The sequence below is a fragment of the Bactrocera tryoni genome, chromosome 1 (assembly GCF_016617805.1).
Source record: "Bactrocera tryoni isolate S06 chromosome 1, CSIRO_BtryS06_freeze2, whole genome shotgun sequence".
Classification (NCBI taxonomy): Eukaryota; Metazoa; Arthropoda; class Insecta; order Diptera; family Tephritidae; genus Bactrocera; species Bactrocera tryoni.
The window spans coordinates 84,819,228-84,833,224 of NC_052499.1; the positions used below are offsets into that span (position 1 = coordinate 84,819,228).

The 13,997-nt window shown below is 40.8% G+C and overlaps 1 protein-coding gene across 3 annotated transcripts in view; it reads right to left on the minus strand.

The window, feature by feature from the left end:
* Positions 1 to 589: 589 nt before the first annotated feature.
* LOC120782494 (putative GPI-anchored protein pfl2) overlaps positions 590 to 13,997 on the minus strand; it is a 32,239-nt gene continuing 18,831 nt past the window's right edge. Inside the window, exons 4-11 of one of the 3 annotated variants that reach the window (XM_040114795.1) lie at positions 12,430 to 12,548; positions 12,106 to 12,308; positions 11,579 to 12,039; positions 10,777 to 11,151; positions 7,602 to 10,712; positions 7,376 to 7,534; positions 6,766 to 7,094; positions 590 to 1,125 (exon numbers count right to left, since the gene is read on the minus strand). In XM_040114795.1, coding sequence (XP_039970729.1) covers positions 900 to 1,125; positions 6,766 to 7,094; positions 7,376 to 7,534; positions 7,602 to 10,712; positions 10,777 to 11,151; positions 11,579 to 12,039; positions 12,106 to 12,308; positions 12,430 to 12,548 — 4,983 coding nt within the window. In that variant the 3' untranslated portion in view covers positions 590 to 899. Of the gene's footprint in view, positions 1,126 to 4,845; positions 4,982 to 6,765; positions 7,095 to 7,375; positions 7,535 to 7,601; positions 10,713 to 10,776; positions 11,152 to 11,578; positions 12,040 to 12,105; positions 12,309 to 12,429; positions 12,549 to 13,997 lie in introns of those variants that run through there. The other 2 variants (XM_040114797.1, XM_040114798.1) reach the window with 2 other exon arrangements.

The following is a 13,997-nucleotide window of genomic DNA, read 5'->3' on the forward strand; positions in this document are numbered from 1 at the left end:
CGGCGGTTTGGTTTTGCTTTTTAGGAAATACTCATCAATTGCCATCGTTTTACCGTTAACTCCACCTCTTACACCCACAAGTTTCCACAATTTCCTAAATGTTCGCTTCCATTATTCAACATTTAATCATTTCGCTTAGCTAATGTCTAATAACTTCACATTTACTACATAAATCACTTAATTTTAATGTAGACATTAATTCAATTGTAAATCTAGAATAAAAACTCTCTTCGAAAGTAAAACAAATTCAATTACAAACTACATGCATCTCTATGCATTACAAGAACAACTACACGCACAAAATACAACACTCGATTATTAGAAGAATATCGCGATTTTTAGAGTCATCGCGCTGCTTCTTCTTCTTGTTTTCAACATTTTTCATCTACTAATAGAGTCTTCTTAGAGAGTTACATTGCGTTGCATACAAAATGAATTTGTATGTATATATATATATTAGATATATATGTATATATATACGCACAATGTTGATACACATTTATTTTAGCAGACTGTTTTTGATAATGACTTTAATATGATTAAGTATTTAATTAAATTGTAATTGTAATTAACTTTAAGATTACGTTACATACAATAACTCTGCGATTGTCAGTTTCAAATTTCAAAATTCTCAAATGTATGCTCACTTGTCATTTACTTGCACATGTATTTTTGTTGTGCTCACTATGTTTTCTGTTTTTCTGTTTACATTGCATGGTTGCATTTTAGCACTTCGGTAGTGAGTTTGGTATACTACATACGGCGTTGTGGGGTACACGTTGCAATTCGGCGTCGGTCACTTGGTGACCATATACATATACAATATTTGGGTAATTGGGTTGTAGGGCTGGTGCTTTCAAGGTATTGGGTGGTCGCTACTGGGTTGAGGGGGTCTAAATTCAGGATTTTTGCTCAATCGACGATTGCTGTTGTTGCTGGTGTTGGTGGTGACTTTGATTCACGCTTTGCTGTTGGTTTTGCGCAGATGCAACTGTATTGCTACTGCTGGTGGACGCTTCAGCGGCTGATTGTTGTTGCTGCTGGTGTTGTTGTTGCTGCTGCTGCTGCTCCTGCACGCGATGCGTCTTCATGTGTGCGCTTCTACTCTTCACTTTATTAAAAACTCTGCGAGTGCAAGACGAAATGTCAAAAAGAAAAGAGAAATGCAAAGTACACCATTAGATTTAATGATGACACGCAATAAATGCAAAAAACAAGCACAACTATACACAGAGAGACAAAAACGAAAAATAGGTTACGAGTACTTGGGCATCACAAAGCTGAGTCATAGCTAAGGTGGTAAAGGCAATGTGGTAGCAAAGTGCTCTAGAGATGAGGACGCACCATATATGCTAGATGTTGAAGCAAAAACAGAGAAACATAAGCAACAACGAGCATGAAGGTAGATGTCTATGAGGAACTACAGGTTGCAAACTACAAATAAAACAATAATGGATGTTTATTTATATAACAGTATGTGTAGATGAGAGTGATAAGGACGAGACATTGCGATACACATAGCATATCCAAACATTTCTATCTATTTACATATGTACATATCTATCTACATATGTATATATATATATATATATATATTGTTTCACAAATATCGTACTTAGCATGCACTAACAGTATTCGGAAAGCATTCGGTTGTTAGAAGAGTAAAAATTATTTTGTTAGTTTTGTTATTTTCAGCTCGTTTTGCTTATAGGAACGCCGCTCTCGAAAGCGAGTGCAGAGAGTATAATACGCATTCGATATGCTGAACAGATACTTATCTGTGTAAATTTGTTAGAAATTGCTTATTTTGAATTGGGTGAACAATGGGTTGGGAATGAACCTTTAATTAAATAAAGTAACTTCAAATTATAAAAAAAAATGATTTTAGGACTATTTAGATACGTCCGTTTGCAAAATGAAAAAAAATATACAGCAAAATAAATATTTAAAAAGCGAATGCATAAATTGGGTTAAGAAACATATGACGCAATGTGTGAGTGGGCCTAGCCTAAAACGATGGGTTTAACTGAGCGCTGAACTCAAAGAATACCAGTAAAGTCAAGTCACTAATGACTGATTAATTGAAACGAAACTGACTACGAATGTTACCTTCGTGGAAAAGGTGGAGAAGGTCTTCAAAGAATGTTGCTAATATTTCATGGCATATTGGGTAGTCGAAAAAGTATTTTCGTATTTGGCAATAGATGTCGTTGCAGTCGTATATATCCAGTACAACCAATCACATATTTTCTACTGGGGTAACAGTGTTCATTATGATATCAATGTTTTGAACTAATTTACTGTGGTAACCTCTGCCGTCTAAGTGAAGTATTGCTCTTGCTTCCGCTAAAACGAGCTTTAGATAAGCCGCATATATAAAAAATTAATATAATCTCTAAAGACATAATAAATTGGAGAATAACCACATATATGCATATGTATGTATGTATATATCACTTGATACGAGGACATGTTACTAGAATAAGCTAATAGCTATAAGACTAAGATTGAAATAGAACTTTTCCAGAATTCGCATAACATGCAAATTTGTATACAAACTTTTTGCTTGCTTAGAAAAGGGCGCCTTGTCAGCGAGTATTGTAGCTGAAGTCATAAAAAACGCCCCTCTTTACGGTAATGTGAGGTGTTATGAAAAATATAAAAAGGAGCGATACCAACGAAATTAAAAAGTTATTAAAATTTCACACGCTTTGAAACCCGAAATATATAAGGTCTAGTAGAAAGAAGTACATTATTTCTGCATACTTAGAATAATCCGCATAACAAGTTATTGAACTTGTTGTCAACTTCAAGGTCACTTCATAATGCCACTCTCACAGAAATATTCGACCCTGTTAAAAGCATACTTGGACAGTCGATTTTTTGTGAAACTGTGAATTTTTTGCCAGTAAAATCATTCGCCAACATCTGGACTATAAGTTGGATGCAGAATAATCTCCCAAACAAGTTCCTGTCGCAATGTTGTTGTTGTTGTATAGGCAGAATTCTGCCGAGCTAACAGTCCGTCACCGGATACAAAATCCGAGGCCGTTCCAGTTACTTAGACCCGTCTTTTATGAGAACGATTCCTATCACTTTCGATATGTGTGATCTCGTCTTGTATTTATGGAACACATTTCCTCTGCTGTTGACCAAAAATGGCTGCTTCTAGCCAATGGCTTCCTTCAGTCTGTCCTATTTTTGACAGTCCAGATGAATAGCCGCTAATTATAGCAAACTCAAACCAAATACCAAAACGAGTTCTTCTTCTTCTTCATTGCCATAGACACCGCTTACGCGGTTATAACCGAACTTACAACAGCGCACGTTTCGTTCCAATTTTTCGTTGCTTGGCGGCATTCCTAATGTAGTCTAAGGTCTTTCCAACGGAGTGGAGATCTTTCTCTGCCTCTGCTTCCCCCAGCGGATACTGTGTTGAACACTCTCAGAGCTTGAGTGTTTTCATCCATTTGGATGACATGACCTAGCCAGCGTAGCGTCTGCCTCTTGATACACTGAACTATGTCAATGTCGTAGTATATCTCATCGTTCCATCGACTTTACTTCTCAATTACCTACTCAGTCCGAAGTACCACCTGTTGGCAAGAGGCTGTCATTGTTGTTGCTGTTAATGCTGGCTCCAAGATAGACGACTACGACTTCGAAGTAATGCCTGTCAACAGTGACATGGGAGCCAAGTAGGGACTGTGACGACTGTTTGTTTGATGACAGAAGATTGTTCGTCTTGCCCTCTTTCACTACCAAAAGTAATGACTGTCAACTGTGACGTGGGAGCCAAGTAGCGACTGTGACGACTGTTTGTTTGATGACAGGAGACAGTTCGTCTCGCCCTCATTCACTACCAGACTCATTTCGCTTCTTTATGCAGTCTGGAGAAGGCAGAACTAACGGAGCGGTTGTAGAGGCCAATGACATTAATATCTACAACGTACGTCAGCAGCTATACATTTGCTAGTGTACATCTTTGACGAATTCTTAAACTGTGCTGAGCCCATCAGTCACAAAACCGTTTTAGATTTTTTTAGAACGAAGTCTTTTCTACAACATATAGCGATCGCACTCAATTCGAGATTCTAAGTACTAAAGAAATTTACTGCAAAAAATAGTGGATTTCTTTTTACTAGACTTATTATATTTTTAAACCAGAACAGGACTCTGCAGTCGATTCCGCGTATACCGAAACGGCAGGCGAAGAAATCTTCGAGTCTTAAATGAAAACTTTAATCAATGAAACTCGTTTCAAAAACGAACTCAATTTTTATGTACGGTACTTAGTAGGGTTGTGTTGGTAGCCTAGGTATGCATATGGTCTCTACAAGTGCAAGTGAGTTTTAATTAGTTTTTAAAGTATTTTTTATTTAAGCTAAGAGTTTATTTACAAACGCATGGGGGTATTTTAATTAAAAACTCAACGATTTAAAAATAAAAGGAGCAAGACTAGCGCAGCGTGTAAGTACTTAATATACATAGTATAAATTCAAACAATTCGAAACGATTTTGGGTGACGGGAGAGGGTTTCTTTACAAGTGTTCACAACGTACAACATACGAGTGTTATTGGCTGGAGGGGGGATGTGTTAATAATGGGATAATGGAATTACAAATGGAGTAGTATATATATTTGTTATCGGCATGTGTGAGAGAGAGAGACAGACAGAGAGAGAGAGAGAGAGAGAGAGGTGTTTGAAATGAATTGCATAACTTTGAATTGAAATTTTAATTGTTTATTGAAAATGGAAATGAAGAGTAAATTATTTAGCAATGATTTGAACACCACTTACAATTTTACGCTTTGGCTGAGTGTGGCGCTGAAAGACACATGCCGGTTGCAGTGGCGGCTGCTGCTTCAGTGAGCGAGCTAGCACTTTCAACATGGGCGCGCTTGCGCGTGCGCGTCGTTATACAACAGCGTGGTGGTGGGGAGTAGCGACAACTCGCAATTCAACTTGTGACTTTTGACTCTGCGCGATTCATATATATGTAGGTAAATAGTTTTTTATTTCAGTTTTATATATTAAAAATTTGTATTTTTAATTATTCAGTTTCATTTTAATTGCAGTTCACGGTTAGTTGAGGTGTGCAGGTTATGTAATACACAATGTTATCGTTTGTTAATTTATGTAAACGTAGATTCATTGTCGTTTCATTAAATATTATATAAGTATATAGTTTTTTGAATTATTGTGGAAATTCGTTTGTTGTCATTCATTCGGTGTATTTTTTGTTATAGTTCATATTTCATTTTATTTCGTTTTAAAACATGGAACAATACAATACAACAACAATAACAACAATTATTATTATCTTATATATCATTAAAATAAATCACTTAAATATATATGTATATATGTATGTTTGTATGCAATATTGGTATGTTTTTGTAAGATAAAGTATTGAACTGAGAGTTAAACTACAAACGGGGATTTAAATAAACAATTGCAGAAAATAATTTAAGTTAAGCCAATAAATTGCACAGGCCAGAACATAATACTGCCGGTGGCAAAATTAAAAAACAAAAGAAAAACAACAAGAAAAAGCGTTAACTTCTGTTGTACCGAAGTCGATAATCGATTCGGCTTCGTTCGCAGTAACACGGCCTAGCGTATGCAACGATTTGGCTCAATTTACGACGTTATCTTAAATTGAAAGCATACAAAATACAGATTGTGCAAGAACTGAAACCGCTCGGCCTTCTTAAGCGACATCGCTTCGCTCTATGGGCTCTTGAAAAGTTCCAAGAAGATCCGACGTTTTCGAGCCAAATTTTGTTCAGCGATGAGGCCTATTTCTGGCTCAATGGGTATGTAAATAAACAAAATTGCCGCATTTGGGACGAAGAGCAGCCTGAGGGATTCAAGAGCTGGCATTTTATCCATAAAAAGCAACGGTTCTGTGTGGTTTATGGGTCGGTGGAATCATTGGTCAATATTTTTTCAAAAAAGATGCCGGTGAGAACATAACCGTCAGTGGCGGCCGACTGTTTGATGCCTGAAATTGAGGCTCGTGATCTCTGCGGCATCTGTTTTAAACAAAACGGCGCCATTTCCCACACACCGCATCAATCAAAGGATTTATTGAGAGAACACTTCGGAGAGCAGATAATTTCACGTTTTATTCCGGTTGGTTGGCCACCAAGATCGTGTGATATCACACCGTTAGACTTTTTCCTGTAAGGATAGTAGAGCTAAACGAAACATGTCGCGTGTCATTCGCCAGTTACCAGTTGAAATGCTGGAACGACTCTTCGAAAATTGAACTCAACGGATAGACCATCCGAAACGTTGCCGCGGCCAACATTTCAAAGAGCTAATCATCAAAAAATAAATGCCAAAGAATGTTCTTTCGAACGGTAATACAAATTCCCCATTAAATTTGAAATTTCTTGGGAACCATCTATTGAAACTAGAGTGTGACAACCATATACATATTATATACCAATAGAGATGAAAGTGACTGCGTAGCCGATAAATTTGTAGAGAATATTTTAGTTTTTAAATATATTATTATTTTTCGATTTATACAAAATTATAAAACATAAGATATTTTTTAAATCATAGAAGAAATTATACTGAAAGTGTGAATGAATCCACAGTATGTTTGTGTGTGGGTATGTGAGTGTGAGGAACATTTGTAGCATAATTTCACGGTAACGGTAACGGTAGCGTTTACGTTAATACGTTTTAATTTACGAATACAAAATGACAGAACGGAGTGAGAAATAGTGAGAGTGGAGGGGGAGTCTTACTTGCCGCACACCTTGCAGGGAAAGTCGGTGTCCTTGGCGGTGCTGACGGCACCGGGCACGCCGCCTTGACTAGCGTCTTTGGGTAATGCACCGGAAGCACTCGCACCACCGACGCTCACTTGAGATTGTGTCTGAGACGCACAGCCGTTGGTCTGCTGGACGACGCTTGTCGAGCCGCCCGTTGTGGCACCGTTGTTCTGATTAGTAGTGTTGCTTGTAGCATTATTGTTGTGATTATTATTGTTATTGTTGTTATGATGGCTATTCGAATTTCTACCGTAAGTATGTATGCGAGTGTGACCATGCAGGGCAGCTTTTGAGGTAAAGCTCTATGGGTACAGCGGCAGCGCGATAAATGTAAATTTGCATTTTTCATGGAAGGGAAAGTGAGATATAATATTAATTTGCTATTAACGGTGAATTGATGATGCAAAATGAGGTTTGTTGCATATAGAAATACTTATTTTGTACTTAAATTTAGCTGCGAAAAAACATGGTTAATTGCCGAATACATTAAGCGACAGTTTCGGCAGACAACCGTCAATTCGCCTTTGCGGTTATAGAATGACATTTCTGTTATGTAGTTATGTGCTCTCAGGGGTTTACTTACCGCAGAGCAATCCGGCACTTCGCAGACATACGGTTTCGGATCGTTCACCGGTGGTGGAGGTGGCGTTTCCGTTTTAAGATGTGATACTTTATAGTCAACACAAAGTTTCTTCCAGAAGTAGTACATGTGCACACACTCGCCCGTTGTCTTTGAACCCAACTAAATAAGGAATTTAATGGAAGTCAATTAATAGTAGCAGTAATAGGCAGCACTTCCATGAACTTACCTCCAGCGAAATGCGTCCAAAATCTTTGCCATGCCGTTCCAGTCCTTTTAAGAACACCTCCAATTCGGTAGCGGACCATTTCATCTGGAATGCATTCGATGGTGTTTGGAGTAAAGTTAGTACTGCCGCGGCCATATTTCCTTGTGCTTTGAGCAGTGTGTGCAGCGCTACTTCTTCGGTGTGACTGCCCAGCGGCACAGCCGATGATTTGCTCAGGTCAATGTAGCGCATCAAAATCTTCTCGTCTGTTTGTACGGTGGGGTCCCACAATTGCTCCGCACTCACAGGCTCCTCGACGTCGAAACAAGAGTTGGTTTTACACAACTCACCATCGGTTGCGGCATCGCTACCCGCACTGTGAATGCGTTCTCGGCAAGGCGGTACTTGTGCTTGATACGCCGAGCCCAGATTGACCTTTGATTCATCTGAAAAGTCCACTAAGCCCACCGGATCGTCGAAATCATCGTCAAAACTATCGAAACCAAGCAGACCCGTGTTGAGTTGCTTGCGCACACTGCAATACAGTCCGACACCTTTTCGATCGGGATTAAGTATAGGCGCCGGTGTATAATGCGTTCGCGAGGGTTTGCGCAACTTAGATCGATACGGTGAGAGCGGATGATATTTGGCGAAACTTTGTGAATTGCTGGAGTCACTGGAATTGTGCGGCCGCAGACGACGCTTCAGTATGGAATTTGTTTGGTTGGAGAGGGGTTGCAGTGTGGAAAGAACTGTAGAAGCCGCTGGTGGTTGACATGAAGACGATGAGATGGGCAGATTACAGGCACTCGACTGATTGCCGATTTGTTGCAAAGCGGACATTGAGTTGTTGGAATTACTGGAGTTGCTGGCGAAGTAGATATTGGTGTCGGTATTAATGGAGCTACCGGCGGACAGAAGACCCATATCGCCTTGTTGTCCCGTTATATGTATCTCCTGCTTGTCGGTCGAACCTGTAAAGACTAGCTGCTGATGCAGTATGCCACCATCAAGCGTTGACACATGCTGAATCGGTGTGTTCACGTCAATGTATTGTTGCTGGTTTTGTACTTGCGGTAGGTTTTGTAGATTGTACTGTAGCGTCGAGGGTGTATCATTGCCGTCTGCCACGGTTTGTTGCATTGCCATTGCCAATTGATTGCCAACGTAGTCACCGCCGGTAGATGTTTGTTGCTGCTGTTGTTGTTGCATTTGATGCTCCATTTGCTGGGCGTAAAGCAAATGCTGTGTGGAGTGCTGGATTTGCTGTGATTGTGATAGCGATTGTTGACTTTGTTGTTGCTGCTGAGCTTGGACCTGTTGCGTTGTTTGTATAATTTGTCCCCGCTGCTGACCGAAATCTCTTGGAGACGAGGATAAGAGCGGGTCATCCGAATTAGGCATCATTTGTGATTGTAAGCCCAAACCCGGCAAATAATACAAATCAATAATATTTTCATCCGATTGCTCTTCGCAATTCAGATTGATATTTTCGTCGGGTAACACATCGCGCAATACCTCTTTCACTTCTTCGGCCGTACCTATACTGCCGGTGAAAAATGATTCTGGTAAAGGCGAAGTTGCATTTCGCGAGTCATTCAGAAACTCCTGATCCTCATCCAAAAATGCCAGATTGCTTTCAGCAAAGTCCCGTAGATCACATTCCGTGTCATCCTCCTGCGTACCATTAAGTAAATCCTCCACCTTGATGGAACCATCGAAAGCGCTCTCCTCCAACACGGTCTTCAACTTCAATATCTTCTCGGTGTCGGTGAGCTCATGCTGATTGTCATTGCTTTTGAAGAAAGTCACTTCGGTTGCTGACTGCGTGAGGAAGTCGGCACTGCATTTCTCATTGAAGAAAGCGTTTGTCACTTCGGAATACTGGTGTCCATCATCGACATAGGGCGATGATTGCGTCATATTTTCATGACTGGAGGGTGGCGTTGGATATGCGAGCGGCGAGTTTATAGGTGAGGATAACGAGCCCAGTTGATGCGCGTTGGAACGCATGCTAGTCACAGCCTGTATCTGGGCACTATTCTGCATGATTAACTCCTTGGAATGAAATTGTTGGAAAGTGGGTAAAGTGGTGGGCATAGCATTGACACTACCGTCGGCTTCTAACTTCAAGTATTCGGCTTGAATGCAATTACCGCTATTGTCGGTGTGATCGCCTTCCGTGATCCCCACGCCAGTCACAGAGCCAAATTGTTCGGAATGTTCGCTTTTCAATTGTTGCGAGTCATCGTTGAGTAACTGCATTGAATCTACCGTCTGCAGCAACATATCCGTGTCAGCGACATTATAGACCTCCGCATCATCGAAAAATCCCGATGTGTCACTGCTATAAGTGACCGTATACACATCACCACCCATGCCGCCGTCACCACTCTGCGATATGGTGAGTGATAGTGGCGTCGTGTCGGTCAGGGCTAAGCTGGCGGGAGTAGAGGATCGCAGGACGTTAGCACTCGACTTGGCCATACGGGTGGGTAGAACTTGCACGTCGGACGGTATAATCACAGTGCGATTGTTGTTGGTGATTATTTGACGCGATCCGCCATTGCCGTTATTACTGCTACTGCTTCCCATATTTGTTATTGGGTTTGTACTGTTTAATGGCTTCTTGGCAGTGACGGCGATGCGCGTGCCGCGCTTCAATAACTCAATGAGTGTCGAGTCTTTCGGATCGGTCGAAGTTCCCTTGGTAGTCGTTGTATTTGTCGTTGCTGCAGATTTCATCGTTGACGGATTCATCGTTGCATTATTCGCTTGGAGAGCCGCACTCAAGCCCATACCCAAACTATGGCCCACATTACCCACTGTCTTCTGTTGCTTTGTGCTGAAAATTTCGATACCCTGCGACATGCCGATTTGCTGCAAGCCCAATGTACCACCACTGAAGTTTTTGATTGTAGTTGCGGCAGGTAGCATAGTCGTTGTGGTGGCGGTGGGCGAGTTCTGACTAGACGTATTGTTGTTACTACTGTTGGCACCATTACCGCCGCTGATGTTGCCATTATGGCTGTGTGATTTGGGACTAAGGAAACTTTCTAGATCGCTAATCGATCGTCGGATTGTGGAAGTGCTGGATACGCTACTGGGTGGTGCAGGAACTACGAAGGCACCCTGTCATACGCAAAAACATAAACGTAATTGTTGGAAAAGCAAAAACCAACACTTTTCTACTCACCTTGTTCATATCTTTGCGTTTACTGATGATTTTCTCTTCGATCAGCGCACGCACGCCAATACTGGCTGTCTGCAGCGGTGGACCGCTGGGCTCTTTCTTTTCTGTCTTTTTGGTCTCGGGGTCTTTTTTGAAATAGCCGCCATGTAGCCGCATATGTCCGTTGAGTGCTGGTATATTCTTGAACTTGCGATGACACAAATTGCATTCAACTTGCTTCTGATCCATCTTGACAATATTCAAGAGATGCGGATTAATGGCGGCCACAAATTGTTGATTCACCTCCTCTTCTTTGGCTTCGATGGGCGATGTTGCTGTGCTGGACGTCGCATCGGAATTGGACTCATCGACGGCGATGGATACATTTTGCGTGTTTAACTGAAAAAGTACGGGAATTGAAATGAAGAAATAATTATTGTGCTCAACTAATCTCTTTTAAGGGATTTTGGCCTTATAAAAAGAGAGCTCATCATAGAAAAAGTGTTACGAAGTCGTCATACAAGACATACAAGCTTATATAATTTTTTCTCGGTGGACTGAAATCTACAGCTACCTCAAATAATTCGAGGCTCAAAGAACTATTTCTATTTCTTCCGAAAGTCGTTAACGTATGACTTGATGAGATTTTCGGAAATATTAAAAGAATACTTGGTTAATTTCATAAACACTGGGTGGGCCATGACTAAAATAGGCAACTCTGAATTCAGAAGTACAGAGACGATATAATTGCTTTCAGAAATTAATCATTTCAACTTATCCTTCTCATGCTGGCAATTGTATCGTGCTTTCAACTGTTTAAACTTACTAGTTGCATATTCCATGTACGCGGTCGACCCGAAGAACCGCTCACGGCATGATGTGAACCCGACGCACCAAGTGTAGACGAAGATGGATTTGTGTCTACTTTGTAAGAATTAACGCTGGTGGGTGAGGAGACCGTCACCTGTGCGCTCGTTTGCTTCGTCTGTTGCATAATCTTACTGATCAAATCCAATTGTTCGCGAGTCAAACCCTCACCGGTGTCCACGATGCTCGTCTCGGCGAGCGCAATTGTAGGCGACGACGCGGGCAACGAAACACCACTCACTGACGACGCAGACGACGTTGACGTGGGCGAAAGCAGAGTGACACCGGTCTTAATGGGCAAATTGATGGCTTTTATTTGCTCTTCGGTTAGCGCAACTCCGGTGGCCGCATCAACAATACTGCCACCTGTAGAGATGTAAGTGCGTATGCATGTGGCACCGTCCGGTGAACTGGCATCCCCTACAAAAACATGAAAACCCACATAAGGCGCTCGGTCATTTATGTTCGGTGCGCTGTTCTACTTACCGCTTGCTGTGGCCGGTGAAAGACTAAGTCCGTTTGGTGTGCTGGAGGTTGGCGAGAGAGTTTGATTTTGTGGTGTTATTATGCCCGAATGATGGTTCTCGGTGTGACGGCGCAGGGAACGTGCATCGCAGTATGATTTGCCGCAGCCCTCAGCTTTGCATTCGTAGGGTTTTTTGTTACGATGTGTCATCATGTGGCCATTTCTGAGAGCGCGAAACGGAGGGAACGACGGAATGCGGATGCGAAAAATGTGTGTGTTATTATTTTGTTGAAAAATGCATCGATCAAAGTGTTTGCAAATACAAATAACTGTAATTAACTTACAAGTGATCTTGTCGCTTAAACGCCTTCGAACACATCGCACACACGTATTTCCGCTCGTCGCTATGCGTCAGTTTGTGCTTCGCCAACGCTGACGCATTTCCAAAGATTTTACTACAGATCTACAAATATCAAAGCACAAAAACAACAACAAGACGAGCTGTTGTATAATTATACAAAAATAAAAAAATATATTTTGCTTGCGTTATACTCGTAGACAGACACACAGACGAACACACAAGTCGGCAGAACTAGGAAATTGGAAATTGAAAAACAATTTGGAAAACACCATAAACGTGCGGCAAAAACAAAAATAATAACAAAGGCGAAAAACAAAAAACGAACCAAAAAATGACAAGCAGCGAAAAATATATGAGCACCATTAAGATCACGCCGAACTCGCGTGCTTCCACCGCACATTGGTGCCCAAGCGAGTCTGCGGAAGTGTGCGCCGGCAGTCGGCAGTCAGCAGTCAGCACCCACCCAATAAACCAAAACATCTCCAATTAGTGCAAAGACAATTAGAGATAATGAAGAAAATTATCTTGGGAAATTGTTTTAATTGTTAAGCCAAATTCCTCCTAATGGATGGGCGTTTGGGGGTCTGAAATGTAAATATGCTGTGCTTACCATACACAGCACATACATACACACTTCACTCGCACATGCACTTGTTCTAATTATTGTATGAGAAATCCCATTAGAGTACTTTGTTTATTTACTTGTGTAATCTGGCGTATTTAGCAAATATGAGCGAGTTTATTTGTGTGTGTTCATGATAATAATCATAAGCATAATATGGATATCAATCAGCGAGCTCGGACTCAAACTAAATATAATCGCTTCAAAAATATACTTCGCCTTTATTTGGTATTATTATATTGCAAGGATTTGAGTTCCACAGCCTTAGACGTCAGACTCGAGGAAATCCGCTTACAATAATAATATAATTATGTTTGGTTCTTTTCGATAGCAGATGGAGTTCAGTTGATAGGTTCATCAGCAGAAATCATCCTTTAGAATACCTGCGCTTGACGCGAATTTCAAAGACTCTGTGGCCTCACTCTCGATACCTCTTCCATTGTATCATACCGTGGGAATCCCAGATGCTTACAGCGATGTCTTGCCAAAGTGGAACAAGTGCAAAAGAGATACTCCATTGTTTCTCTGGTGCCTTTCTCTAGACATTTCCTGCAATCTTTTCGATCTGAGCACATATTATAAATCCAATTAATATTTTCGAAGGAAAATAATAGTTCCATAATTCAAATGCCTACAAACCGTAAGCGATGAATCTTGTTCGCCTGACGTATCTTCTTCAAGTTATGTCAAGTTAGTTTATGGGATTATCAGCAAAAATTGGACTAAACTGTCAGACATGTTCATGAACAGTGGGATGACTCAATAACTTTCATTTAAAATTATATTTTCTACTTTGGATCTGTGCCAAAATGCCTTAAAGTTTCTTCAAATGGAATTTTTTTTTGACAGTTATAAGGTGAGGAATATGTAATCAAAGTACCATGGTACACTTTTAATTTATTTTTTTTTTTACAGCAATAGCCGAAGCT